Consider the following 23398-nt stretch of genomic DNA (forward strand, 5'->3'; position numbering starts at 1 on the left):
ACAAAACAAGCATATCATTGGTTTGAAAACCAACAGACAAAAGAACTTTTAGAAGAATTTCCTCATATGTTTGCTACCCTCGGAAAACCGAGGGAAGAGATTCTGTACGAAAATCGCAAGAATTTGGCACCTGGTTTGAGAGGTTATTATGTTCATAGACTTTTAGTAAATGCTGTAGCAATGTGGGCTTCACCTCGTTATGCTTGTTATATTTTCATGATGTTAGATGAACTATATAAAGCAGAACGTGAAGAGATGGAAAAGAAACTTCAAGCAAAAGATGAAGTCATTGAATCCAAAGACAAAAGCATACAGAAAAGAATACCACGTTCAGTACCAAAAGGAAAGGAAAAAAGCTATAAGTATATGATATATACTGAAGAGATGGAGAAGAAAGAAGAAGATAAAGATATGGTTATGTTGCATTTAGTCAGAAGAAACAACAAGAGCTTTTATGACCTCGCTCAAATATATAAAATCTGACAGAAAACTGGTTCTATCGTGAAAACTTACCGATTTCAATGACACCGAATGAGCAAATAAAGGAAATTGTCAAAAATACTCTTCCTCAAACACACTATGACATCAAAGGTTGCACAATACTTACATTCAAAGAAGACTTACCATTACTGAAAGAAAAGATAACAGAATATTTCGATAACTTCAAAGAGGAAGAATTAAAAAAATCTAAGCTAATTTTTTTTTTTTATAAAATTTTATCTCATATGAAAGAACATGAATTTAGAATATTCGGAACTCATGACAGAAGAAGAGAACGAACAACATGTAAAAGATTATGCAAAATTTTTGAAGACATACAAAGCATTTAAACAATATCTAAATGCTTCTAAAGATTATGCAAAATTTCTGAAGGTATATAAAGCTTATGAAAAAAGCGTATGAAAATTTATACATTGGGGAATTGTTGTAAAATATCGATATGAAGACTAACCAAAATATATTTTGCTTAAATAGCTTCAGGGTCAATTTCTTCAACCATTTCACTTCCTTCGTCAATGTCAATAGAAGCTTCTTCAACCTTTGGTAAGAATTTCTGTATAACATCTTTGTTCGTTATTGTCTTCAGAGATGAAGGATAATATTTCACATTTGTTTCACCCTTTTATATTCTTTCTGTTCGGAAGATTCATAGTAATACTGAAGAAGTCAATGTTGGAGTTCTTTATAATAGTATAATGAGTATCTTTGACATTCACGAAGAAACTCTTTTGTTTCAAAACTACTGCTAATTCTTGTGAAGTATAACGTTTGCGGTCAATGACGATAGCTAATGGTCTGACATACTGACCAAACTTAGATTCTTTCACAAACTTCTTGTTAAAGATAACATTAACGTTTGAAGCACCAATTGAACTCATTCTTGATGGCAGTAGCGAGAGCATTGGTATGAAAAGAACTTGCAATCTTGCATGTGTTTCATTAAAATAAAAATATTAAATTATTTTGAAAAATAACTTAAAAAAAATCTAATCTAATTTTTTCTAAGAAATTTTTTTTATTTCCTACTAAAGATGTATCGGAAGTTGTCTAAGTTAGAACACTCGGAAATAAAACAACTTCTTACAGAAGCTAACATAGATGTTGCAAAAATTACGCGACAAACAAAAAAGCACTCGCTGACATCCTCAATGACTACAATGGTGAAATAACTTATGATAGAATTCATGAGTTCATAAAGCCGCAACGCGGCGAGGACGAAGTCCATGCAAGAGCATTTCCTTTAAATGACGTTGCTATTGACTTATATCATAGACGTTCAATACCTCATGAAGTAAGAAGAGAAATGTTTGACATAACAAATGCAAACGTTGGTCATACTCGTAAAGCTCTTTCGCATGACGTTCGTCAAGAGATGTTTGACATAACAAATGCAAACGTTGGTGAAACAAGAAGAAGAGACGACACACTGAAACAACAGAGAAGAGAGATGTTTAAGAGCGCTATAGAACAAGTTCGCAAAGCTAACGATGTCATTCGTTCCATTGACGACAAACCAAAAGAAGGTGAGAGATGGTTAAAGAAAGATGAAGAGAATAGGAAGAGAAATGTGAAGTCAGGCAATAGACTCATTGACTTTAACATCGAAGCTTTAGATGAACCAAACAGAGACTATTTACACAAACATTTCGGTAAGGTTTTCATGAGACTCTTAGAGAAGATTAAAATAAACTCCCAACAAAGATGGATGGTATGTTATAAACTTGGTGGAAAGTATGAATGTTCTACGTTAAACTGTTATATACGAAAACGATAAAAACAGTTTGACAGAAAAGTGACAACTTTACGTGTCAAAAATATAAAAAGTGATATTTTATTCATCATTATCTTCTTCATAATTTATTTCATATTCTTCGTCTTACCAACAAAAGATGGGAATGTGAACAATTGCGGGCAATTTTTAGCCATTTTGGCTTGGAACTAGAGCCTGCGAGGTACATGGATAGTATCAGTACCTCACAGGCTCTAGTTCTCTATATGGCGCCGAGAAATTTTGGTGAAATGTGGTCGCATTTCACCAAAATTTTTTCGGCGCCATAGGATGAATTGGAGGGTGAGAGATATTATTTCATACAATACTACTCTCACCCTCCAATTCCAAGCCAAAATGGCTAAAAATTGCCCGCAATGTGAACAATTGCGGGCAATTTTTAGCCATTTTGGCTTGGAACTAGAGCCTGCGAGGTACATGGATAGTATCAGTACCTCACAGGCTCTAGTTCTCTATATGGCGCCGAGAAATTTTGGTGAAATGTGGTCGCATTTCACCAAAATTTTTTTCGGCGCCATAGGATGAATTGGAGGGTGAGAGATATTATTTCATACAATACTACTCTCACCCTCCAATTCCAAGCCAAAATGGCTAAAAATTGCCCGCAATGTGAACAATTGCGGGCAATTTTTAGCCATTTTGGCTTGGAACTAGAGCCTGCGAGGTACATGGATAGTATCAGTACCTCACAGGCTCTAGTTCTCTAATGGCGCCGAGAAATTTTGGTGAAATGTGGTCGCATTTCACCAAAATTTTTTCGGCGCCATAGGATGAATTGGAGGGTGAGAGATATTATTTCATACAATACTACTCTCACCTCCAATTCCAAGCCAAAATGGCTAAAAATTGCCCGCAATGTGAACAATTGCGGGCAATTTTTAGCCATTTTGGCTTGGAACTAGAGCCTGCGAGGTACATGGATAGTATCAGTACCTCACAGGCTCTAGTTCTCTATATGGCGCCGAGAAATTTTGGTGAAATGTGGTCGCATTTCACCAAAATTTTTTCGGCGCCATAGGATGAATTGGAGGGTGAGAGATATTATTTCATACAATACTACTCTCACCCTCAATTTTAATTACTTAAACTCATTCTATTTTTTTGACATGTAAATGTCACTTTTACTGAGATCTGACACAATGTCAGATCTCTTTTTTTCGTATATAAGAAAACCTCAATAATATTGGAACATTACTACATCAGCTCTTGAAGGAGAACTTTATATCAGAGATAGAAGCAAATGCTGCAGGTATTGTTGAAATGCACTATGACTTCTTCTTGACAAACATAAAGAATCTTACTGAAATAAAGATGTATGATTTAACAGAATATGAAGGCTTAACGATGTCAGATGTTAAGAAAGGAAAGCCACAGAAGAGACCATATAGAGATGAAAGCACACTGACAGAAAGACAGAAAAGATTATTGAACAGACTTAAACAAACAGGAGATAAACAAGATATAGATGACTTCTGGAATGAAATCCTTGATGAAAAGAAGTTTTATAAGAAGAGAAGCGGTCAGTTCTGGAAGTATCTTTGCACATTACCTATAAATCTTGAACGCTACCAAATCTTCAATGAACTGAACAAAAGAACTGCAACACTTATGACAGAAGATAACTGCTTCGTTTATGCTTGCATTCAGGCTGGAGTAAATGAAGAAACTATTGACCACATGAGAGAAGTCATTCGTGTTAGAGACTTTCCTCAAAGTAAAGTACAAGAAATTTCTGACGCAACAAGTATAGCATTTAATGTTACCATTGGTTATTTCAATGACTCAAGACATAATGAAATAAAGAGATATATACCAAAAGAATGTGAAACTGTTCGAACTATTGACTTACTTCTTGTTGAAGACCACTACATGCTAAACGAAAGATTACCAATGACAACATATTTCATTCGCAACTATATAGAAATCTTGAAGGAGTGTGGTGGAATGAACATTGAAAAACAGATGAAAATATATACAATGAGAGATGGTAAATATATTGTTCGCATGGATAGAACAACACCGTTATGGGATGTTATGAAAACATTGTGGGAGTGCAAATATTTCGAACCTATTTCTTATGGAGAACTTTTCACATATACGACTGACTTATATAAACAGAACCTTGCACCATTTAAAGATTTGACATATGCTCCAAAGTATTGTGTACAACTGAAGAAGAAAGCCGAGTCAAAAGAAGTAAATAAAGCTAAATGTAAGTTCATTCCTGAGCATGTTTTCTTTGCTGATTGAATGTAGCACAGACGGCTTTCATAAAGCCTTTAACATTTTGTTATGACAGTGAAGATGGTTCAGTGAGTGAAAGCATTTGGGGTCAGAAACTGTGCAACAGAATTTTTGGAACGACTTCCTGACAAGAGTTTAATATATTTCCATAACCTCAGTTATGATATAAACTTCATCTTAAGACATATGACAGAAGTGAAAGGAACTCCCATCATTAAAGGTTCACGAACAATGCAAATAACTGGCTTATATAAAGGACGGGCAATTATTATAAAAGACTCTTACAGTGTTATAAATAAGAAGCTTAAACTATTTCCTGCTATGTTTAACTTACAAACAGGACCGAAAGAAGTATTTCCATATAACTACTACAGCAGTACTTTGTTAGCAAATGACAACAGAACTGGTGTCATTTCTGAAGCATGTAAGTTTGTAAAAGATATTGAAACGTTCATGAAAAAACATAGATTCCATCAAAGGTTGCAGAATAGATGAAAACCATTTCGACTTAGAAAATATAGCTCATTTTATTGTAAACAAGATGTAAGAATTTTAAGAGAAGGTTTTGTTAAGTTCCGCAATGACATATTGAAAGAATTTGATTTAAACGTTTATGACTACGTTAGTATTTGTTCAATTGCTAACAAATTATTTGAGAACAGAGTATACTTCCCGAATGGAAATCTTTATGACCTCTCAAATAAACCAAGAGAATTTATTTCGAGATGCATTCAAGGTGGAAGATGTATGTTGTCAGATAACATGAAACAAAAGAGCGAAAGAAACTCATTGCCTGACTTCGACGCTGTTTCATTATATCCATCCGCTATAGCAAGACTTTATACTTTAGAAGGTATTCCAAAGGTTATGAAGGATGAGATGCTAAGCACAGAGTATTCATGAGACATTTATTCGATGACGACCAAAAGGAACCCATTGGTGAAAAGTTTATGTCTGGCTTCTTTGTTCTCATTAAGATAACAGAGATTGGAATACCCAGACACTTTCCTTTAATAGTTTGTGACCCTAACTAAATCCAGAACTTAACGTTCCCAGAAGTTCAAACACTTGCTGTTTAATGTATGTTGACCATATAACATTACAAGACCTCATAAAATATCAAAGTGTCAAATGTGAAGTGTTGCAAGGATACTATTACGATGGAAACAGAGATATTAGAATAAGATGAAGTAAAGAAGTTGTTTGAGTTAAGGTTAAAGTATAAGAAAGAAGGAAATCCTTTGCAAGAAAATATAAAGCTCATTCTGAACAGTATTTATGGCAAAACTATTCTATCTCCTATTGAGTCAAAAATAACCATAGTAGATGACAAAGATGCTATAAGATATGCCATCAGAAACTACAACCATATAGTGAAGTTCGAAGGTTTGGATGTTCAGATAAAACTATTTTCAAGCTTAAACGAAAGCATTTGCAGACACTTTAACTTCTGTCCACTTGGTGTTAATATTCTATCAATTGTCGAAGAGAATAATGAATGAAGTGTTTGCACGATTGAAGACTTAGGATTAAAAGCATTTTATCAGGATACAGATTCGATGCACATTTACAATGAAGACATACCACGTTTAGCTCATGAATTTAAGAAGAGATACGGTAGAGAACTTATTGGTAAAACATTAGGTCAATTTCATTCTGACTTCGCAGAAATAACACCTGGAAAACAAAGTTTAGCATACAAGTCAATATTTTGTGGAAAGAAGACCTACATAGACTTACTCACTAAGATTTAAATGAAAGTTGCATTTCACTGCAGAATGAAAGGCGTGAAGCAAGATGTTATTGCTTTAACCGCTAATGAAATGTTTCCTGACTCTGTTCAGTGTTTCTATGATGAAGATAAAGGTTTAATGGTTCCGCAAGGAAAATTGACAAAAACTCTGAGTTCAGTGTCAATGAAACTTTATAAAGCACTTTATGACGGTCAAGAGATTGGATTGACTTATGTAAGTCATGTCAACCTTGCTTTGAAGAGAAGTTTAACTTCTCAATAACGACTAAAACAAGCTTTATTCGTAAGTTGAAGTTCTGAGGTCATTTATTTTTGTCAGCAATGAGGTCATGAATGAGGTCAGCAATGAGGTCATGAATGAGGTCATTTTATTTGTCAGCAATGAGGTCATGAATGAGGTCAGCAATGAGGTCATGAATGAGGTCATTTATTTTTGTCAGCAATGAGGTCATGAATGAGGTCAGCAATGAGGTCATTTATTTTTGTCAGCAATGAGGTCATTCGTGATAAAAATAAAGCTAGCGTAGATTTTACAATACTGCGATGGTAGAGTTTAAGAGTTGTGCTTCAATGTAGAGACAATCTTTCCCATCTGAAGGTAAGAACACTGGGCAGTTATGGTCATGAGTGGAGAACATGTCTATCCAAAACTCACGATTGAACCAGTTAATTTATAGTATTTAGGGTTAGGAAGTGGTGAAGTTCTTGTATGACCAATGAACTCATTTTCAACGCCTTTGGCTATATTAGAGAAAAGAATAGCTTGCTTTCTATCCCAAAATGCCAGGTGTTACAATCTTTTGAAAATTCATTTTTTCCTCGGAAGCATTGCATCATAATTGAAAACATTTTCTTGAAATCATCACTTGGTTCAGAGATTTGAAATCTTATACGTAATGGATTTTCTTTCTTTTTAGCGACTTCATTGAATGGTGAGAATACAACAAACTGACAGTCATGTGTTCCATCTTCATTTTCATTAAATTCATAATGAAGTCTATAAGTTGTGGCTGACTACCTTCTTCTTTCAGTTGTGCAAGAAACTCACGTAAAGGCTGTAAAGTTTGTACTTCAATGTTGAACTTTTTCTCAAACATCTCATTAAATGAATCATACATTGCAACAATGTTGTATCGTCTTTAAAGTATTTGTATATGTGAATGTTTTGGGCGCTTAAAGACTGTTCGTCATTTTCTATCTCGACTTGAAGTATAAAGTCAACCTTTCTGAAAGCACGTGTTATATACATAGATGTTATGCCAATGTACTTCTCTTCATTTATGTTCACAATCCAGTCTGTTGGAAACTTAAACGTTACTCTATTCCCTTTATTTTGACGTCAGGGTTTTCACTACTGAACGCAACAGATAAAGGTATTTGTCTATACATTTAATTCGGATAAAAATAAACCATTTACTCTTTCTTTGCTTCAGCTTCTTCTCTAGCTTTCTTTGCCAGCAAACGTGGGTTCTTTTGTCTTCCAGCAGCTAATGCAGCAAGTTGTTTTTCACTAAGTTTTCTCTTTGGTCTCTCTGGCTTTTGTTCTTGTTTTTGTTCCTTCAGTTCGGATAAAATTTGCTCACGAATTTCTTTCTTCAATGCTTCAACATCTATGACACCTTGGGTCTTGTCCGTAGGGCTTGTCTGAGTCATTATTGCAGATAAAAAACAAAATTAAAACTTTAACCGATGTAAAATGAGCTTGTAAAATCAGAGCGAGAGTCTATTATATTAAATGACGCAAGAGGAATACAAACACCTTTCTATTACGTAAGTCAGAGTAAAGATGGTAAAATATACGTAAGAAAAAGAAAGGTACCATTAGCGAATGCAGAGAGCGACAACATTAAGGTGCATGGCACCGAGGGCGAAGCCATATAAAACCTTCTGTTCAAACTGAGCCACCAAAAGAACAAGAAGAAAAGAAGCCAGATTGTACTTTCAATAACGAACCAAGAGCTTATTGCAAAGTTTCGTGAATTTCATTGAAAAACAAACCGAGTCAAAGAACCCTGACCCGCCAGTGAAAGAAGTTGAGACAAAAGAGAATGTACAGTTCATTGAAAATGTCAAGAAACAACTTCCACCACGAATGCCAAGAAGAAGAGTGAGAATAATGAAGTAAATAGATATTTTTATCTGAAGTAAATACATGCAGAACGAACAGCTAAACGAATTTACTCCAGCAGAGCATATTCATCAGATTCGCTCATATTTCGATATCATAGACAATGCAGTTCAAATTGGTGACACTAATAGAAAATATTCTGACGCAAAGATTCCATCACAACCTGGAACTGCTAAAGATAACACATGGGTAACATTCAATCTCTCACCTCCTGGTGAAAATATGTTGGACCTTTACAATACATTCATTACGTATAAAATGGAAGGTCAATTTATGTAGATAAAGAAATTGGTTCAGGTTCCAATAAAACAAACCCACCAGGATTTTGGATTGGTTTCGATGACGCTTTCTATGCAGTTGCTGGATATCAAATCCTTGCAAATGGTCGTATCGTATATTCTCAAGACAACGCAAGAGAAGAAGCATATATAACTTCAAACTCACAAACTACCGAACAAATAAAGAAAGTAGATGTTTTCTCAAAGACTCGACATGAAGATGTATGGAGTCATTCGGGAACATGCAGAACAGGACAAATTGTTAGTGGTCCAATTACAGCAGGAAAATCATTTGATTTTAAGCTTCGTTTAAGAATTCCTGTTAGAAGATTCCTTCCATTAGAAGCTATTCGATTTATTCCAGCTTTTGCAGGAAACATTCAGCTTAAAGTAAAGTTCAGTAGCGACGCATTACAATGCACATCTATATCTGTAAATGATATCATTGCTTTCAATCCAACTCTTAAAGTTGCATTTGCTTCAGATTCAAATCCACCGACAAATAAATTTGTTCCATGGAATGAACCATTCACTATGATAACGAAGGCAGTAGAAGCTAGTGGAACAGTTACTATTACAACTGTAACCCAGCAACTATTTCGAACAAAGATGGATTTTAATGAATGTTTCATTCATCCAAAGTCATTCTCTTTAGACCCTAACATTTATACAGAACTTGTAGAACATTATACAAACGAGGCTTTATGTTTTCCTGTTAAAGTTATGGATTGGATTCCTATGGACGGTTCATTCTCAAAGAATACAGATAGTTCAAGTGCAACATTTACAGCAGCTTATACGCCTATTAATGTTAAAAGTATTTGGGCACTATTTAGAAAGAAAGACAACTATTATGTTAATTTTGAGAACCCTAAGTTTAAATATCTTCAGCTTTCCATGGAGCTTATGGAAATATGCCTGCAGAACCTGAAAAATCATATGGACCTGTATTTTATGAAATGGTTGCGAACGCTTGCAATACAAACAATGATATGATGGATTTAATGAAGATGTTATGAGGTCATTGGTGGATGATGGTAGTGTGGAACATAAATGGGATAGCTATGACAACACACATTTCTTATGTTGGTTTTCCAACAGAAGTGGACTTTTGCTTCCAGCAAGGTCAAACATCTACTGCTCCGATAACATACAAATTGTCTGTTAAAGGACCTATTGAACTAGCAACTGAAAACGTACCAAAGCCACTTATTGGATTTATGAGGATTGTTGCTTTGCATACAAGTAAGACAGTCAGGCATACCAATAATAAGACTTGACGACTATAACTTAGCTACGGACGACAGTGAGGAATAAAGGATGAACGTTTATTTTTAAAGCTTATAAATGAGTTCTTCATCAAGCTCTCGTGAACCTTCACCATCTATGAAACAAACTTTACCAAACGATTATGGAGCACCTATTGAATATTTCTTACGAGCTGCACAATGGCAAAGAGCAGTCTCACCAAGGTTAGGTGTTCCACCAGCTCCTGTCAAAAATAGCATTTGGTCAAGTCCTTATATAAAATATGGTCTCCCACTAGGTTTGCTAGCTACAGCAGGAGCAGTAATGATGTTGAAAAGAAATAAAGCAAATGTTGTAAATAATACTGAAGTAGCTGAAGTTAAACAAACTCCGACACCTTCGCCAAAACCAACGTTAAAACCAACGCCTTCACAAGCAAAACCTTCAATGACTCCTGAACCTATGGAAGTACAAACTCCTGTTCAAAAGTCAACTCCAAAACCGACTCCAACATTTAAACCAGAACCTACTCCTCAAATAAATCGTAAAACTCCTGCGTTTCCTTACTGAAAAAATAACGTTATTTTTATTTAATATTAAAATTTTTATTTGATTGAAATGACAAATAAAGTCACTGAAGCAATGAAACAAAAGTTTTTGGTAGAATACCTTAAATCAGGAACTATTCCAGAAGGTTTTTACATTCATACTATGAAGGATGGTAGAGTTCAGTTTAGAAAGATAAAGCAACCATTAGATAAAGAAGGAATTTTGAGAAAGATTAAATTACATGAGGACAACATTGCTGAACTTAAGAAGAAGTTAGAAGAGTTGGAGAAAGGAAGAGAGTTATAAAGTAATGAATTCAAGTGGGTGAAAAAACAGGTGAAAAAAGAGGTGAGATCTCACCACTTCACCTAAATTTATTTTTGTGCTATGTTTTCATACGTGTGAGGGTGGTGATATCATTAATTTTAAGTTTATTTTTTATTTTATTTTTATTTTATTTTTATATAAATGACAGAACAAAAGCAACTCATTCGAATTCCACAGTATAACAAACATACATTTAAACATTTATTCTTCCTTCCTGAGCATAACATGTTCTTTCAAATACATCCGAGACCAGTTGACTTTTCATTGACTGTGTATAAAGATAGAAATAGTTATATCATTAAACCATACGATGACGAAGGTAAGTTATGTAAATTGTACGTTAAGAAGTTAGAGAAAGTTTATGGCTTCAAGTATGACTACAATAGGGTTAACACTGATGATGAAGATATTGAGGAAAATTTATGAGAACATTAGTGAAGTCGTTAGTGAGAATGATAGTGAGAACGTTTATTTTTTACATTAGTGAGTTCGTTAGTGAGGTGAAATGGGTGGCGGTTTTGTAAATATTTAAGGTTAAGTTAGTGTTGTCGTTTGTGTTATAAAATATACGTTAACGGTTTTGTAAAGTGTCAAATTCACAAGTATTGGGTAAGGTGGAACGCAGTGCCACCATACCCAAGACTTGTATACTAACTAATATACCATCTCTATGGTTCTGTGTAGTTCTTTGAGATAAATGTTCTAGAACGTCAGGTGTTATATTTCCATCAGCCATGTTCATTTCATACTGGTTCAAAATATCTGCATGTTTCATATCTTTCAATGGCATTAAAGCCGCGCTTAAAATACCAGCTATATCTCGTTCACCATTCAATTCCATTGCGTCTACAACTTCTTGGAATTGTGGTTGTAAGTTTATGAACCACCTATCCGGGTTAGCTTTATGACCCCATCTCATTGTAGTTCCATCGTCTGCAGAAACAAAAGTAGGTTTGTTTCCATCTTGGTTAGGTTCTGAATGAACTTTAAACAATGTTTCATTTCTATATGTTTTCTTGAAATTTAACCTTTTATTTTCACCGAGTTCATCCGAAGATTGAACGTTAAATGCTCGTAAGTAAAAAGGGTTGTTGTATTTGTGTACATTTTCTTTCAGTCTTCCATTCTATGCTGAATATTTTCATCTGGTGTTGGAGTCTTTTGTATGTCGGCAAACATTTTTCGATATTCTTCTACTATGTCAGCCGAATTTTTCTTAGACTCTTGGAAATATTCCATATTCTCCGCATACTCTTGTTGAGGGTCAAGATTTTTCGGCTGTTCCAAATCTTCATCTAGTTCTGTGAAGTTAGTTTCCAAAGGAGTGACTTGTTCGTTTCCTTCAGGCTCTTCTAGCTGTTGTTGCTGAACTATTTCTTCCATGTCTGGTTGTATCTGAACTAGTTCTTCCTGTGGAGTTTCTTGTACCTCATCTGCTGGCATTTCATATATTCCGAGACCGTTTTCAACAATTTCCCTATCTACGTCATCCGCATTCATAAGCTTTTGTTCTTTCGTTCCGTCTCTATTTTTTACGCGTTTCATGACGAAAGTTGAATTGTCATTTAGCTCTGACATCAAATATCTCGGAGTAAATTCGTTCATGTCATTTGGATGATATGCTATTAAATCATATCCTTAGCGAGCTTGTATTTTCCAGGTTTGAGATTATATCCGTTTTGGTGCTGAGCCATAAAGCTAAATAGGTTCGGGTCAGTATTTCCATCCTTGAACTTTCTAATAGCTTCTTTATATCTGTCACTAAAGTCAACAGTATCTGGGAAACCACACTCTTCTTTAAGCATTTTTAAGAATTCTTGGTTTCCTTGTTCTCTACTTCTTTTATGTCCTTGCTCTGTTTGTGGTTGTTGTTGTGCAGGGTTTTGAACTGTTGGTTGCTGTGCTGGTTGTTGTGTTGGTTGTTGTGCTGGTGTTGTTGTTGTGCTGGATTTTGAACTGTTGGTTGTTGTGTTGGTTTTGGTGCATGCCTGTGTCTGTGTCCATGTGACGATGTAAATGTTTTAGGTAGTCCTGGTGCAGGTGCTTCTCTTGGAGGGTTTGGTGGTATATAAGTTCCACCAGCTGGCACATATGTTCCATCTGCAGCGTAATGTCCTACCTGACTTTTCGTTTTTAAGAAAGCATTTACTAGGTCTGTTTTGGTCTGTTGTAACTCTTTTTCTTGACTTTTCCACAACAGTTGCTCTAACGGCGTCATAGGCACTTTGAACTGCCTGTCTCGTTGCTGCATCTGTTATTTTCGTCATATTTTGTGCTACTTCTTTTAACTCTTTGTCGAAACCTTCAGACTTCAGTTTCTTTCCAGATGAGAAGTCGTTCACTTGTTTCACCTTACTATGAAGAGCTTCGAAGGCGTTCTTAAAGTCAGCATTTGTTAAAGCTTCATTTGAACTGTCTTCATCCGCTTGTATTTTTGTCCTTATTGACCCTATGAGTTGGGCTGCTTTAGCGTTGGCTTGGGCATCTAACCAGTCATTGTTAGCTTTTATATATTCTGCGCTTTTCATTGCCTTTTGCATGGCTGCGTCGTTATTTTTACTTTCTTGTGCTAAGTTTTCATACTGTACGGTTTGGTTTTGCAACTGTAAAAGTTTTTCTGCCTTTACATTTGCTTCAACTTCTTTTTATACTCATCGCTATCCATATATGTCTTCAGGGCTTTTTGTTTTTATCTCTTCATCTTTCAGTACTTTATATTGAGTAGTATGGTTTTTCAAATTTATGACATCTTGTTCCATTTTTGCTACTTCTGCTGCTTTTTCTGACACTTTTTTCGCATATTCCTCTGTACTTAGTTCTTTCAGTTGTTCTTCTTTCTTCTTTTTCTCTACGTTTAACTCATTGAGTTTCTTTGTGTGTCTGTCATATTCTAGTTTCTTTTCGTTTTCACTTATTTGCTTCTGTATGTCTATGTTTGACTTTTTGACATCTGTTATTTGATTTTTGAGTGAACTCAAATTCATTTGACTTTGAGGGTTATAGGCTGTTCCGTCTGCAGCTCCACCATAGCCTGCCATTTTCGCTAAAAGTGCCGCTCTTAAACCTCCACTCTGTGCACCAATAACTCGGTTTAAAAGCATAGGTTGCTTGACATTTGTTGCAACATAGTGGGGTCATTCAGCATTTGTTGTTGCAACTGTTGTTGTGGTGTCAGTTTTACTATTGGATGTTTCAATGCTCTCTTCCTCTTACGTATATTCTTACGTAGCTTACGTGGCATTTTAAGTGAAGTTAAAAAGCTTTTGACAGATGTTTATATGACACTTTTTGTTCAGCACAAAAAACTACTCGGTCAAAGTGTTGTCAGTTTTGTAAAATAACCGTCCTATCTCATTCTATAAGGGGAAAAGGCTTCTCAAAGTATACTTCCTTGGAACGCCTGTAACTTTTCCTGTAGCGACGATAGACCCTTACTTGTCCGGACAAAGTTATACTATTTTGAGTGCTCTACAAAAAGTCAACGGCGACGACTCTCAAAAACCGTTGTGTAAAAAGTTTTACCGTTGGACAAAAAAGTATATATAGAAAACAAAAAACGTTTATAGTTCATTCAATATTTGAGATGGAACGGTTTGCCAACGGAGACTTTTCAATAAAATAAAAAAATAGAGGGGGTTACCGTTGACGAAAACGGTTTATTTTAAACTTTTCTATGAGTAGTCCGAAAAAAACAGTTTATTTTTCATAATGGAAGGAAGAAAAAGTGTCGCAAACAATTCGTCGACTACCTCTGCAGTTAAAGTTCCTACAACTTATGTCTCACCATTCTCAAAACCCTTACGACCTCCTATAATACCAAAGCAACTTCCTCATACAATTGCAAACAATTCGTCGACTACCTCTGCAGTTAAAGTTCCTACAACTTATGTCTCACCATTCTCAAAACCCTTACGACCTCCTATAATACCAAAGCAACTTCCTCATACAATTGCAAACAAATTGTCCAACAATTTGAGTTCTTCTTCTCAAAACACAACAGATACAGCTCAGCCAACAGGTCAAGCAACAACAACTATCGGAACAGAAGCATTTTCAGAAGAAGTTCATACCAATCAGACTCCAATCGAACATACAGAAACACAACCACCCGAAAATACAGAAACACATCCAATCGAACATACAGAAACACATTCTGCAATGACCACTAGGTCGCAAACACGATATCTCGCCTTTTGCAAACAATTTAAGTCTCAAATTCAAGACACACAAGATAGCGACACTCCTCTTTCAGAGAAAGTTCGTAGAAAATACGCAAAGCAAAGGTTAGAATTGTTAGATAAGTTAAATGAACAGTGGGGTTCAGAAGACAATCGAGATTATAACGAGATGTTTCAAGCTGTCATGGATGCCATTCAGCCTCTTGAAAACGAAATCAAAGACCCTGGCGTACTTGTTGACATGTTTGCTTCATATTTACCCGTTACTGCCAATCTCATAGCGTTGCAAGCTATTGACCAGTTCATTCACTTGTTTCCAAAGAACTTGCAGAAGCATTTACAAGAAGTTAAAATTGCTGAATTTGTCCGTTTATATCCAAATTCATACAATTATTTGGAAGAATTGAATGAACATGGTGAAAGGTCATTCTATTTATATTTCTACACAAAAGACAACCAGTCAAAACGACTATACTGCATTGAACCTATGCCTCAATTCGTAGACAATTTCCACGTTATAACAACTGTTGCTTTAGATATTCCTGCCAGAGTTCCATATGGAGGAACAGTAACTATCTCAAGCTTTCCCAAGGGCTATAAAGGAAAGCCTCTCACAATTGCAAAATTCACACACAGCAGTTGCCAATTTGTTCAAGATGTCGAGTTCCATTTCCTCAACAATACGACTTTCATCATAGAGACTCCTCAAGAAGGTATATACAAAGTTTTCATTGCAGGATTTGTTGATCCCAATGGCGAAGAAGAAGAAGTCGAAGAAATCCTCACCTCAGAGAGCGAAGAAGAAGAAAATTTCCAAGACATTCAAGATTCAGAATATACCGAATAAAAAAACAATTTAAGACTAAAAATTTAATTTTATTATAATATTTTTATTTTTTTCATCTGGTCTTTGTCTCATTCCTCCTCTAGTTTCTTAGGGGCTAGAAGGGGCGCAGCCCCTGGAAGCCCCAATACTTTTTTTTTTTTTTTTTTATTTCGAAGAGATAAATATTTAATACGTACACTATCTCAAATTTTGTGTTGCATTATTTCTGATGATTTAATTTGTTAAAGCTTCTTAAGTTGTTTAAATCAAGTGGATGATCCTTATTGTTTTACTGGATTTCTAAATTGTGAAGGTAACAAAAAAATATAAAACCAAAAATAATTGTTATAATTTAAATGAAGAAGTAATTTAAAACGATTTTATTTATGATCAAATTTTATACATTTTTTTGGATCAAATCCATTTTAATAGAATTTATATACTATTCATCTATTAGTAAACACTACCGTATATTATTTTTTAAGCTATCTTATTTTTTGAACTTTTATTCAAATCTTTGGTCGCAAGAAGAATTGCATGATAAATAAAAACATTTAATCAAAGTCAATTTTATTTTTCATATTCAAATGGACTGAGTGTTAACATTTAACATTTTTTGCTAATTGTCGTCAAAAATTAGGCGTAAAGCAAAAATTGATATTTCATATGGTTTTATGATAGATAAGCATTATATTCCCACTCATTATATTCGTAAATTTTGAGGTTTATCCTTCGCTTTTAAGATCATTGAATTTGATTTTTATATAAAATAGTTATATATTAGAAAATAATATGAGTTTATGTGATATTATTTTTCAGAAGATTTTGTGTTCTTCTTCAAAATTTTATTTTTTTATTAAAAAGAATCTTTACAAAATATACATTTACTTTAATTAATATTTAAAAACGTGCTCTATCAAAAGTTCCAAAAATTCAATATTTTAGCTTTTCTGATGTGTCACTTTTGATGAATTTCTGTTTACAACAGTACTATGATTTTTATATTAAATAATACCGTAATCTCATAATTATGGTCGCATACAACTAAAACCTGAGGTTACTGAACTTACGATTAAGTTTCCAATTGTCCAATTTTTATAGATTTCTTTAAATATATTAATTGTCATAACTTGATTAATTATATGTGATTTCCCAAATCACATGCGCTCTCAATTTAGAATCGCTTATCAAATTTTGAGAGAAGGGTCAAAATTTAAATTATCTCATCGTTTTCTCTGAAAAATAGTGAAGTGAAAATATTTCTGAGTCACTTCATTTTAAGTCAATGGAAGCAGTCCAGAAGACACTTGAGATCGTTCGCGCACGCGATCCAGATCAGAAGGAATTCATCCAAGCAGTCACAGAAGTTCTCACATCTCTCGTCCCAATCCTCGAGAAGGAACCAAAGTACCAGAAGCTCCTCCCAGCTCTTGTTGAGCCAGAGCGTGTTATCATGTTCCGTGTTCCATGGGTCAACGACAAGGGCGAGATGATGGTCAACCGTGGTTTCCGTGTCCAATTCAACAGCGCTATCGGCCCATACAAGGGCGGCTGCCGCTTCCGTGGCAACGTTAACCTTTCCATCCTTAAGTTCCTCGGCTTCGAGCAAGTCTTCAAGAACTCACTTACAACACTCCCAATGGGTGGTGGCAAGGGTGGTTCCGATTTCGACCCAGCCGGCAAGAGTGATGGCGAAGTCATGAGATTCTGCCAGTCATTTATGCTCGAACTTTCACGCCACATCGGCGGCAACACAGATGTCCCAGCAGGTGATATCGGTGTTGGTGCTCGTGAAATCGGCTACATGTTCGGCCAGTACAAGCGCATCAAGAACGTCTTCGAGGGCGTCCTCACAGGCAAGGGCATCTCATTCGGTGGCTCACTGATCCGTCCAGAAGCTACAGGCTACGGTCTTGTCTACTTCGTCACAGAAATGCTCCGTGCTAAGGGCGAAGAGATCAAGGGCAAGCGTGCCATGGTTTCCGGCTCCGGCAACGTCGCACAGTACTGCTGCCAGAAGCTCATGCAGCTCGGCGCAATCCCAGTCTCATGCTCAGACTCACACGGCGCTCTCATCTTCAAGGATGGTATGACAAAGGAGCATCTTGATGCTGTCATGCACATCAAGAACGTTGCTCGTACAGAACTCAAGAAGATTTCAGAACTCTTCCCAGACCTCAAGGGCTACGAGTACATCGATGGCAAGTCCATCTGGGCCTGCGAAGTTCCATGCGATATGGGTCTTCCATGTGCTACACAGAACGAAATTCTCCCAGAGCATGTTCCAATCATGGTCAAGAACGGCGTCAAGCTCCTCGCAGAAGGTGCTAACATGCCATCAACAAACGAGACAATCGAGCTCTACATGAAGGAGAACATCTACTACGGCCCAGGCAAGGCAGCCAACGCTGGTGGTGTTTCTGTCTCAGGTCTCGAAATGACCCAGAACAGCGTCCGCCTCGCATGGTCATCCGAGAAGGTCGACAAGAAGCTCAAGGAAATCATGCACAACATCTTCGAAGCCGCCCATTCTGCCAGTGAGCAGTATGGTGTTCCACTCTACAAGGGTGCCAACCTTGCCGGCTTCAAGCGTGTTGCCGATGCTATGCTTGCCTACGGCTGCTGCTAAGCTAGCGAATAAAAATTTCAATAGTAGACTCTTATAAATTTCATATTCATTTTTATCACACATAAAAAAATTAATAAGATCAAATTTTTTAGTTTCAAAACAATTATGGTTGAGCAAGATCTAATGCAGTGTTTCCATATTCATCCTTAATGTTTGGATCAACAGTTGGTGTCTTTAAAAGCTTCCTCACAATGTCAATATGTCCAAACTCTGCAGCAAGATGGAGAGGAGTCCTTCCACGAATATCTTTTGCATTTGGATCAACTGTTGATTGTTCTAATAAAACAGAACAAATAACTGAATGGCCGTTCTCAGCGGCCTTATGTAATGGAGTCTGGTTATCAACGTTATCACATATCATGCAGTTTCCTCCATGAGAAATGCAGTATTCAAGCGCATGAAGATTATTATATTCAGCAGCAGTGAATAAAACATGATCTATGTCTTGGGAAGCACTCTGATTAGCTATAAAATCAAACATCTCTTCTTGTCTTGACAAAGTTGCTTGAATTAAAGTGTCATTCCAAGGATCTCGGTGCAGAACGAGCCATTTCTTGGCAGCTTGGCATAAACCCGCAGCTGTAAACTGTTGCAAGTTTGTTCCAATCGAATCTTTCTTGCGAACTGTCACTTTCTTAGAAACTAAGAAATTAAACATGTTTTCGGAGTTATAAAGAGCAGCAAATGATATTAATGATGGTTCATGTGATGCGAGCTCTAATGGTTCAAAGAGACTCGGTTTTATTGTCTCATTTAGATCGATTGGATTTCTGTACAAATATTCTTCGAATTTGCTAACTTGATCATATTTGATCATGTAAGGAACTGTTCCTTCGAGGTATCCATGACGTACGATTTGAGAAATTGGGAAATAACGATCAGCGTTATATTGATATTTTCCTTTCCAGTAATCTATTAATGTTTCTTTGAAGAAAGTCTTAGATGAAGGTGAAAGGTACTGCATTTTGCTTACCTCTTCAAGAAGATGATTGGAATTCTCTCTATTATCATTGAAAAGCTCTCGAATGAATGTAACAAGAAGTAAAAAGTATTGGTTCTCGTATTTCTTCGGGAATTTAGATATGTATGCCTTTAATTCATCCATTGAAAAGAACTTTAAGTAAAACAATTCGAGAAGGAGTTTGTAGTTCGATATCTTATCGAAGTTCCTTCTAGCTGGGTGGAATAATTTGTTTAAAAGAACATTCTTGAAGGCTGTTGAATGCATATTTATTTCAACGCATAAGCGAGCAATCTCCTCAGCCATCTTAGGGCGCATCATGAAAAGTTCGGCTATTTCTTTCACGAGAGTTCTTAATCCAGCCATACTTCTCAAAAATTCTGTTTGTCGTATTTCTTCAACAGTTTCATCGAGATTATCTTTCTTGTATTGAAGTAGAATCTTCTGTAGAGGAAGGATTTCTTCCTTCCCAATAAAGGATCGGTCATCTTTTGGATCCATTTTTTTATTTTTTTATACAACGTGCTATATTTGAATAGTTTACATTTTTCATTTTTTATGAGGAACGAATCAGATTCAAAATTTAGGAGTTCAATTTGTTAAATATGAAAAACAATAGATATTGTGTTATCATGTGTAACACAATAGTTAATTCTCGGATAACTTCTATAACTAAACATTCAGATTGAAATGATTAATTTTTACTAGAATATCGAGCAAATATAAAGAAATTCGCTATTACTTATCTCAGACGATACAAGATGAATGTGATATATACTCACAGATAAATTAACAAATGTAGTGCATAATGAAAAACTGTTCCTCAAAAAAAATCATTATTTACTAAGGCTATTCGAGTTATGAAACAAGAAGTACTGTTGTTGAAAATACTCACATGTGATGCGCTATTTAATTTACATCGTTGTGTGATGAATAGCATTCTATAAATAAACATTGGAAGCCAAGTCATAACAAATAATAATAACTCAAATTCAAAAAAAAAAGTCTAATCATAAATAGTGCTTTTGTTTATGAAGCTCAACATCTTTAATAATCAGAAAGTCATAAATAATGTTCTCTTTTATGCAGTGTATCATACACAGATACAGAAAGTTAGAAGCATAGTATAAGACACTAAAAAAAATGATGATGAATTTTTAAGGGTGCCGGAAAGTGAGGTGACGCGATTTCGAGTATTGCTCATAACTTCATTTGTAGTAAATATATTAATGATATTGAAACATATATTAGTAGTGTATATACTAAGGTTTTTATTTCTATGATATTGAGGTCTTGGCTACTTCCAGTATGAAGAAAACTGTTTCGCAATTTTCGAACTTGCGGACCTATCTAGTCCCTGGTTATTCCATGGCAAGGGCTGATACTACAGAAATGAAATCTAGGTACAAGATACTAAATATTTTATAGAAAACATTTGGCACTTGTTAAAAAGTGTCGAGATGCAATTAGTGGGTAACTTCAAAACTAAGACAGATTTCACTACCATCTCATTGGATTCTGCAAATTACCATTAGGGAACAAAACCAATGGTAGTGGTTTCCAGTCGAAATGGTCTCATTCAAAGTTTAATTAGATTTGTATCTAGTCTTCCAATATTGTGTTTAAGCCAGTGAGATACATTAAACACAAAATTTCAATAGTTATACCAAAAGTTTTACAGAACAAAGTTTATTTTCAATTCTCATATGTTGAGATAAATGCACTTTTTCCCTTCCAGATTTTAAAAATTTTGTATGATTTTTGTATGTTTTCGAAAACCTTATAATCATCAACATCGTTTTCACTTAGTTTGAATATGATACTATGATATATCATCACTTAAGGTTTATACTCATATAAACAAAACAAAATAAAAACGATTTTATGGGTTTGAAAAGTGTTGTTTTTATAATAGCTTTCACTTCACTTTCCGACACCCTTAAAGAAAGATAAAAAAAATTATTTTTTATTTTTTGTTGATTTTTTTGGTTTGTTGTTTTGTCTTTTTTCAAGTGCTTCAACAATTTCAGCAGGAACATCATTAGGATCTACTTCTCCTTCTATTCCTTGTAATATTAAGTCGTAATTTTCGTAAATTTCTTTAATAACCAAGTATTGGTCGAAAATATCACTCTGAGCCACAGTTTCTCTGTACGAGTGCATTCCAAATGTTGCATTTCCGATATCTATTGTTGCAAGTCCGTTTAACATTTCAACTTTTGGTCCAATTGTTCCTCCAGTGCTTCTTGCATTGATTCTGGCTATTTTGTTTACCTTTGCACCTGAGAGGACTCCTGCCTGTCGAATTGCGAGTTCCCCGCGAAGATTAAATCCGGTTGAATTCGCATTTGACCCTTTGAGGATAACTCCGTGCCCCATAGTTGGCGGATGGTTAATTTCAAACAGTTTCATATAGTTTGGATGCCTTCCGTGAGCTGCATCAGCAGATATAAAAATACTATTGCGTTTTAAGGTGTCAAACAGTTCTTCCTTGGTTGGAATGCGATGGTTATCATTATCTGATAACGGTTGTTGCGTTTCTGAACCGTCATTTTGTGGAATTAAAGAAAGAAATGGAGGAGCTTTGAAAACTAAGAATCTGAGCGTTCTTTCCAGCATATCTGATAACGCTCCATTGAGTGTATGACTTCCATTCTCTTCATTATCAAAAATTGCGCAAATATTTAAAGTATTTTGGGGTTGTACTGAGAGAAATGACGTAAAACAGCAAAATGAGGATAGGAGATTATCCAGTCTTGCAGATGTAACGAGATCGTGAACTATTTTTGCTTTGTTTTTATCAATAAGATATAAATCAACAGAATCAATTGAATTTGGTGGTATATCGGCAAGTTTTTCAAGGTATGTACGTACAGGAGTATTTCCTCCAGAACTAACAATAATTTTCATGTTTTCATCGCGATTAAAATTTGGAGTAAGAGCATATGATTGATTTAATGTAACTTCTGGGAAAGGAATGAATCCAATTGGCTTTACTGAATTTACAAATTTGCATTTAAGCTCTCCTTGATCAATATAGTAAACATTTCCTTTGAGTATCAAATCTCGGCCGAACATTGTATGTGCAAGGCCACCGGTATAATTTGCAAGGTTTAGAAATTGGTATAATGTTGTATTTGAGTCGAAATTTGTTTTTAATTTAATGCAAGGACTATCTGAGTGAGCAGCTGCGATCACTGCCGATTTATAATCGCCAATGTTATAGGCAATTAACGTTTTATTAGATCTGATGATGTATCCTTTTAATGGCGCAACGTCTGGTAATTTTGATTCTGAAATTTTTGTAAAACCTCTAGAAGACAGCACTTTGTCAGCCCAATTTGTAAATGAAATTGGATCTGTGCAAATATCCATAAAAGTGCAAAAATCTTCCGCTATTTTAAGTCTATTTTGGTAATCTTGAAAAATTTCATTCATTTTTTTATATAAAAAAGTGTCAGAAAATTAATACTTTTCTGACGTTTTGTCAAGGGCGCCAAGTGACCCAAAACAATGTTGTGAAATTCTCTAGTAAATGATTATTTTTGTTTTTAATGCCGAACAGCATTTAGATCAAAAATAATCGTATGTTAGAGAATCATAGAAGAAGCTCAGGCGTGTGAAATTGCTCCCATTGATATTCCTAATGGATTTTATTTTGTTCAATGATTAAGTCTAGACCGGAGTGCACACCCTTTTATTTGTTGTTCATATTTATAGATTTTAAGATTGAGTTTACACCCATTTGACACATTCTCGATTTTTTTGACATTAGAGATTGAAATTTGAGATTTTTGCAGTTCTTATTTTATATTAGGATTTAGTTTAGCACGTTCATATAAAATCTTTATTTAGAAAAGATGTTTTTGATTAATTATATGATGAAATAAGTCATCACATGTTAGTATGTGTCGAAATCTTCAGGATTGATTTCCGAAAGTTATTTTCAAATTGTGAAGAGAGTATAAGAGTATTTAAACCTTAACT

The 23398-nt window shown here is 35.2% G+C and overlaps 7 protein-coding genes and 3 pseudogenes across 10 annotated transcripts, besides 8 other annotated features; 6 read left to right on the forward strand and 4 right to left on the reverse strand.

Moving 5' to 3' along the window:
• Positions 1–606: part of a mobile genetic element that runs on past the window's edge.
• Positions 1–11473: a mobile genetic element.
• Positions 1533–2148, forward strand: TVAGG3_0354980 (annotated as a pseudogene). Its single transcript has one exon. A coding segment is annotated over exon 1 (616 nt).
• Positions 2255–2316: a mobile genetic element.
• Positions 2437–2545: a mobile genetic element.
• Positions 2687–2795: a mobile genetic element.
• Positions 3186–3294: a mobile genetic element.
• On the forward strand, positions 3635–4277 carry TVAGG3_0355030 (organellar and viral DNA polymerase type B; the record flags this gene model as incomplete). Its single annotated transcript, XM_051231257.1, has 1 exon — positions 3635–4277. A coding segment is annotated over one exon (643 nt), but the record flags the coding sequence as incomplete, so codon positions are not given.
• TVAGG3_0355040 lies at positions 5282–6333 on the forward strand (annotated as a pseudogene). Its single transcript has one exon. A coding segment is annotated over exon 1 (1052 nt).
• TVAGG3_0355050 (uncharacterized protein) lies at positions 7701–7940 on the reverse strand (the record flags this gene model as incomplete). Its single annotated transcript, XM_051231258.1, has 1 exon — positions 7701–7940. The coding sequence occupies one exon, from the start codon at positions 7938–7940 to the stop codon at positions 7701–7703; it is 240 nt and encodes a 79-aa protein (XP_051100988.1).
• TVAGG3_0355060 (uncharacterized protein) lies at positions 10041–10511 on the forward strand (the record flags this gene model as incomplete). Its single annotated transcript, XM_051231259.1, has 1 exon — positions 10041–10511. One exon carries the CDS (start codon positions 10041–10043, stop codon positions 10509–10511), a length of 471 nt encoding a protein of 156 aa, XP_051100989.1.
• A 220-nt stretch (positions 11474–11693) lies between the features above and the next one.
• Positions 11694–12622, reverse strand: TVAGG3_0355070 (annotated as a pseudogene). Its single transcript has one exon. A coding segment is annotated over exon 1 (929 nt).
• A 1903-nt stretch (positions 12623–14525) lies between these two features.
• On the forward strand, positions 14526–15842 carry TVAGG3_0355080 (attachment subunit-related family; the record flags this gene model as incomplete). The annotated part of the gene is made up of 1 exon (XM_051231260.1): positions 14526–15842. The coding sequence occupies one exon, from the start codon at positions 14526–14528 to the stop codon at positions 15840–15842; it is 1317 nt and encodes a 438-aa protein (XP_051100990.1).
• A 928-nt stretch (positions 15843–16770) lies between these two features.
• Positions 16771–16808: a mobile genetic element.
• A 298-nt stretch (positions 16809–17106) lies between these two features.
• Positions 17107–18469, forward strand: TVAGG3_0355100 (NADP-specific glutamate dehydrogenase 1-related family; the record flags this gene model as incomplete). The annotated part of the gene is made up of 1 exon (XM_001301759.1): positions 17107–18450. The coding sequence occupies one exon, from the start codon at positions 17107–17109 to the stop codon at positions 18448–18450; it is 1344 nt and encodes a 447-aa protein (XP_001301760.1).
• An 84-nt stretch (positions 18470–18553) lies between these two features.
• On the reverse strand, positions 18554–19912 carry TVAGG3_0355110 (spectrin binding; the record flags this gene model as incomplete). Its single annotated transcript, XM_001301758.1, has 1 exon — positions 18554–19912. The coding sequence occupies one exon, from the start codon at positions 19910–19912 to the stop codon at positions 18554–18556; it is 1359 nt and encodes a 452-aa protein (XP_001301759.1).
• Positions 19913–20573: 661 nt separating this feature from the next.
• Positions 20574–21350: a mobile genetic element.
• A 20-nt stretch (positions 21351–21370) lies between these two features.
• On the reverse strand, positions 21371–22849 carry TVAGG3_0355130 (aminopeptidase protein; the record flags this gene model as incomplete). The annotated part of the gene is made up of 1 exon (XM_001301757.1): positions 21371–22849. One exon carries the CDS (start codon positions 22847–22849, stop codon positions 21371–21373), a length of 1479 nt encoding a protein of 492 aa, XP_001301758.1.
• Between the last annotated feature and the right edge of the window lie 549 nt (positions 22850–23398).

The sequence above is a fragment of the Trichomonas vaginalis genome, chromosome V (assembly GCF_026262505.1).
Source record: "Trichomonas vaginalis G3 chromosome V, whole genome shotgun sequence".
In the NCBI taxonomy this organism is placed as follows: Eukaryota; Parabasalia; order Trichomonadida; family Trichomonadidae; genus Trichomonas; species Trichomonas vaginalis.